This window comes from Magnolia sinica, chromosome 1, assembly GCF_029962835.1.
Source record: "Magnolia sinica isolate HGM2019 chromosome 1, MsV1, whole genome shotgun sequence".
Classification (NCBI taxonomy): Eukaryota; Viridiplantae; Streptophyta; class Magnoliopsida; order Magnoliales; family Magnoliaceae; genus Magnolia; species Magnolia sinica.
Genome location: NC_080573.1, coordinates 81,643,990 through 81,649,989, shown reverse-complemented (window position 1 = coordinate 81,649,989; position 6,000 = coordinate 81,643,990). Strand labels below are relative to the sequence as shown.

Sequence of the window (6,000 nt, the reverse complement as noted above, 5' to 3'; positions counted from 1 at the left end):
GGGGTATAGTTTCGACAGGAATTTTGAAAATACTGAAAATATTTTAAAATACCATTTAAAATTACAGCAATACAGGCATCCAAATGACTCCTAATCAAACTGTCCTCGACGGAAAGTAATCATGGTGGTGTTTTATGAGTGGAAAAGGAGAGGGTTTATTCGACAATAGCCGAAAGCGAGGAGGTTTTTTGAAATATAGGCGAGAGGGGAGGGTGGTCCGTGTAAAAGCTCTCGTTTTAGGACTGGTCGATGAGCCGTCCACTTTCTTCGCGGTTTACAAGCACAGAAAAAGAAAAGAGAGGAAGAGCGGATGCTAGAAAACTCCATGCAGCAACGGCGAAATTCTCCTGAATGACTGGATCCTTCCTCCATTAAAATGCCTTCAAAGGACAGGATCGCCTACTTCTACGACGGTACTGTCTCTCCATCCTTCCCTCATTCCCTCACTCTATTCATTTCTCAGAAGGAAACAATAGCTATAACTACGGCTGTTCTAACCTACGCCGTAGGGGCTTGTGTTCGAATCGTCATGCTTTCGTCCTCCTCCTCTCAACATAGCACCAGATAGACTCCTGATTATTATCACTAGGTTTAATACTAACGTGCACTGGAGGGGGGAAAAATTAACTTTAGATGCTGTTACCACTGCACAGGAGCTCACCATTTCGATTTTGGGTTTTTCTTATGCACCACCGTGTTTAGGGTTAGCTGATTAATTTAGCTTAAGAGTCGGCTTAACTATTCATCTATATGGGCTCAACAAAATGACATGCTTTTATCCAAGCTTTCTTGTGCGTCAGTCTGATTTTTAAATAATTTTCTAATCCAAGTTCTGATTGGCGTGAATATACAGCTTCTTTCCTTTAACTAGTTTACAGGTTATCCAGACACAAAAACGAACTTGCATGTAAGTAACTTACAGTTTGCATCCAAACAGGATTGCCTGTAACTCACTTTCACATGTAAGTTACCTGTAACTTATAACTTTAAAAACTTATAGGCATCCAAACGCACAATAAAGGAAAAAGATACTGTTTGTATTTATTGACTGTTTGTGAAAATGCCCAAGCTGTAAGGGCCTGTTTGATTTTTCAATGCAAGTGTAAATACCCGGTAAATGGCTAATTATGACACTTTCACCGTTTGAAAATTTTTGGGAATTCCTACCTCAAAAACCGGTTCAAAAGTGCTAGTTAAATTTTTTGGACCTCGTTGTGATGTATATGACATATCTGTTCAGTCCATCCGTTTTACTACAACATTTTGAGATATAAGCCGAAAAATTATGTAAATCCAATACTCAAGTGGCCCACACCAAAAGAAACAGTAGCCCTTACTGTCAAAGGCCATCTGACTGTTTAAGAAATAATTATTACCCCCTTTACAGGGTATTTACCAATGTACTGGAAAATCAAACAAGCCCTAAGCTGTTTGATGCCTGCTAAGGTAAAGGAAATTGTCAGTAGCTACTAAAGCGATTATAGCATGCAGCAGTGACATGAAATAAGAAAATAATACATAGGTACTCAAAAAGTCAGAGGGTTATGAATTGTGTTTTATGACTAGAAAGCTTGAAGTGAAGTGATGCTTTATGCAGATGTAGCAGAAGATCTTGATGATGCAAAGTCCACCTCATGATGTGTTTCCCTGTGGAACTTATTTTCTTGGTTGAGGTATGAACAATGTAGTTGCCCTTGCCCATGATATGGAAAAAGGGGAATACATGTCTTGTTTTGCGGGGCCACTTTTTAAACTGTCCATTTGTGATACTTAGAAGCCCTTGGATTGGATGGTCAGGATTGCCTGATTAGTTGGAATTTGGGGCATGGCCCATCCGTTATGGGGTCACTGATGAATGGTCCATATCTTATATGTAGGAAAAAAGAGGAGTCCGAAAACATGGTCCTTATGTTTCAAGCATTAAGCACTTGCCCAAGCTAGCTATTTTGAGTTTCCTCCTTGCTCTTATAGTGTAATATACTTTGGCATGTGTTGCTTACGTAGAAGTAGAGTGGCGAAATATTGCGATTACTAGCATAGTGGCTGGTAGCAGGCTCTTGGATATCAATCTAAAATCCTTTATTTATTATTTTTACTTCATTTGTGGAAAATTGTGGTTTGAGCTTCAAGAAAAAAAAAGCATCCGAATAGAGATTTTCCTTTTTTTTAAAAAAAAAATTATTATTATTATTTTTTTATAAATTTCCTTGTCTCAATTTCTGTATCAGAGGTCTCCCCACCGAGGATAGACTTCTTCAGGAGCTTCACGGACCATCGGCAATTCGAGCGATTGATCGTCGACCTTGACCCTAACGAAGGGGGGGATCGGGGAGCTCTTCTTCCTTCTCACCCTCATTCTGATGACAGTTAGCTCCTCTCCCAGCTTCGTCTTATTGTCCAACTCGAGAAAGGACCCTAAGCATGCCACTACCGAGATGAAAAAAATCATCATACCAGAGTTCCATGGGGACACCCCACACCTGAATCCAAATATTTTCTTTCCCAAACATGGAGAAATCCTCCCATTTCAATACTCTAGCTACCGGACCCCTTGAATGTAAATGACCAACCATTAACAACATTTCCGGATTGAGACCTGGGTAGACTTTGACCCCCACAATTCATTGTAACCCACGGGCTTGATTTTATAATTTCCGGGATGAAACCCCTTAATTTTAGAAATCCAATCTTTCACCTGGGAAATGGATGCCCCGCCTTTGCTGATGATGATAATGGTATCTTTGATGTCTTCTCTGGCTTTGTTGAAAGAAGTTTGGTTGATGCGGATTGTACACTCCTCTGGAATTGTGGGAACATTACTGATGGGGTCGGACTTGGGAGTAGGTAGGGGGATAATCCCAGAGGGTTGGTTGGGCTGAGAAGGGATATTCATGGTGGGTTGCTTGTGTTGGGATGGGTTATGCTGGAGTAGGGCATCTCTGAAAGAGGGGCCTTCCGAGATCCCTGGGAGGGAAGGGGTAGTTTTAGGACGATATTCCTTAGTAACAGTGGGGTTGGATCCTCTCTTCTACTGAACGAGGCGATTAGGTCCAAACATCGCCTGTTGCACTAGCAAGGGATGCCCTCCGAATTTCACCGTGTAGCATTTCCACCGGCCTAGCTAGTTCTAACTCGGAGGACATTCTGACCAACGCAAACCCCTTGTAGGACCCACTAGAGTGGTCTTTGGCATCACGACGTCCATGATTGCTCCCGGTGCGGCCGAATATCCTGGAGATGTTAATGGGGAACCACCCCTTTGGATATCCTCTAACGTAGAGAGTAGGATAGGATTCCCTATTTCTAGCTGAAGATGAGGGAAGCAGTCGTCGGTGAGATACTAGCTTCCAGCCATGATTTGTGAGTTTCTCCCCTTCTGCTACCTTCTCCTTTGACGCGGGTGAGACAACCGAACTCTTAGAACCTCCGTCTTTGATGCTAGATCCCGACCCCTTGTCGAACGTAGTCTTGGAGTCGTCGATGGTGGAATCGCCCCACCGACGAGGGCGATCAACTCTCAACATCCGCTCACAGCACTTCAGCATCCACTTTCAGCTGTGGCCCATGCAATCCGTAGGACACGCGGCAGCAGTGACCGGCTCCGATCCTCTTCAACAGGCGACGGTCCTCGAGCCTCGCCCTCTCGATTGCGGCGGAAGGAGGTAGCGACAAGTGGCATGCATGCAGCGGTTGCGTGCGGGACTTTAGATCAGCTGGAAGATTTTCTTTAAGACGGGGACGCGCGCAGGGTCCTAGGACGGACACGTCAGCAGCCGATGTCAGGGACATTAAGTAGCTAGTCAGTTGAAGGCCATCTCTCCAGCGGGGTTAGACGCGTGTCCCTCAGCATCAGAACCTTGAGCCCATCCCAGTGGCACGTGTCTCCTCATCAACGCGGGTCACCTGTTAACTCTTCTCACATGCCTCTTCCGTCCATTTTGATCGGGCCTACTATTTCGGATTCAGGTTCGGATGTGGATCATCTCCAGCCGGTGGAATCCCATGATCCATCCTCTTCTACTCAGTATCTTCCTTTGGCTATTAAGTGATGCAGACATCAGACCATTTAAAGTATATCAACGCAGGAGGCGTGTGTTACCCGTGTCAATGTGGTTAGATGACGGATACGAGTCGGGTCTCTAGAGGTTGAAGACCTTACACATGTTTTCATGACATGCGTAAGTTGCTTAAAGGAGACATTTGGACCATTGGATCGAGATGATGGTGTGATCGGACCGTTGGATCGTCACAGCTCACCTTCATTACACCACCTTCACAGTGCTATCATCGGGGCCCATCGGGCATTTTCAATTTGTATTTAGTTTATGAACATTTGACTTATTTAAGTTTTGAGACAATTTGTGTACAATTTTGTGCGAATTTCTTTCTTTTGAAACTTTTTTTAGTAGGGGTATTTTGGTAATTTTATGTAATTATGAATTTATAAGGGTTGCCCTAAACCCATGGCATGATATGTTATGTTTATGAAAAAAAAAAGAGAGCTTTTTGCTTCTGACGATCTCGTCTTCGACTTCCAGTGATTGAAAGAGGGCGTGAGGCCCAGGTAAACGATTTCTCATCTTCTATTTCTTTCTCCTTCTCTCTTTTCTCAACGTATTCTTTTCTCTAACCCCATTCTTTTCCTTTTCTCTTAGAATCTTTAGATCTAGAAGCCGAATCTTGTTTCTTTTTTATCTAAATCATTAGATCTCAAAAGATTTTCATCCCCACATAAAACCCATCACCCAAATCTAAATTTGAAGAACTATCAATTCTTTTCTAAATTTTCCAGATTTTCCAATCCAGGAAATTCTTATTTTTCTGGATTAGAAAATCCACTTGAATCGTTAGACGGACCAATTGCAAGACGAAAGTTCTATCTTTCGTTGGATCCAACTAAATTAAGATTTTAAGATTCAATACTTTGTGTTTGTGATGGATGGCTCTAATCAATGCTATATTAACCTTATTTCTTTCTTATGTTTATGATGTATAAAACAGGCTGATATTTATTTGTTTTTTTTATATTGCATTACGCCAAGGATCTATGTCGGTTGCAGATTACATTGTAAAATTTGAGGAGTATATGATGTGGTGTGATATTCAGGAGAATCCCTTAGTGATGCTGGCGTGTTTCAAGGTAGGTTTTCGCATGGATCTACAGTGTGAGCTTATGACCCATGCAGTGGGTGACTTGGATCAAGCTTACCAAGTTGTACAGGAGTTAGAGCTTTACCTAAAGTCTCCTGTCACGAGGCGCTTTGAGTCCTGAGACTCTACTGTTAGATCTAGTTTTCAGGGAACCAAACCTCACATTAGAAGTCAGCCTAGGGCGCAGGCTAGTGTACCGCCTAAGCCTAAGGATGATAAGGGCAAAGGTGTCCTCGGTGCCAATCCTGACAGTGGTAGTCACTTGAGATGTTATGAGTGCGAAGGTACAGGTCATTTCGCATACCAGTGCATGGCAAAGACTCGAGGGAAAGCCTTAGTCATAGATGAGTCAAATGAAAATGCGGATGACATGGGTGATTATGAAGTTGAGGAATATCACCCAGAGATAGGTGCTAGTGATTATGAAGAAGAAGAACCAGAGACTGCACCACTAGCTGTAGTTAGATGTGATTTAGCACAGGCTAAAGAGAGTGATGATTGGCGCAGAAGCACAATTTTCTACACATTTATCAAGAGCGGTGACAAAAATTACAAAGTCATCGTGGATAGTGGTAGTTGCACCGACGTGGTCTTAGTTATCACAGTCACTTGTTTGGGTTTGAAACCCATTCCTCACCCTCAACCCTACAAGGTTTCTTGGGTTGACACGTCTTCTATGCCTGTGTCCCAGCAGTGTTTAGTCTCCATCCAAATCGGTTCATATAAAGACATGTTGTGGTGTGATGTTTTACCTATGGATGTAGGTCACATCATTCTAGGGAGGCCATGGTTATACGATAGAGGTGTCACGATTTTTGGTCGCTCGAACGTGTGTACATTCACGCATGA

At 42.8% G+C, this 6,000-nt stretch overlaps 1 protein-coding gene across 2 annotated transcripts in view; it reads left to right on the top strand.

Moving 5' to 3' along the window:
- Window positions 1-215: 215 nt before the first annotated feature.
- Window positions 216-6,000, top strand: part of LOC131251245 (histone deacetylase 9) — an 81,786-nt gene continuing 76,001 nt past the window's right edge. Inside the window, exon 1 of one of the 2 annotated variants that reach the window (XR_009173686.1) lies at window positions 216-413. Coding sequence is in view for 1 of the 2 variants with exons in the window: in XM_058251861.1 (XP_058107844.1) it covers window positions 377-413 (37 nt within the window). In the remaining variant the exon portion in view is untranslated. The remainder of the gene's footprint in view (window positions 414-6,000) is intronic. The other variant, XM_058251861.1, reaches the window with a different exon arrangement.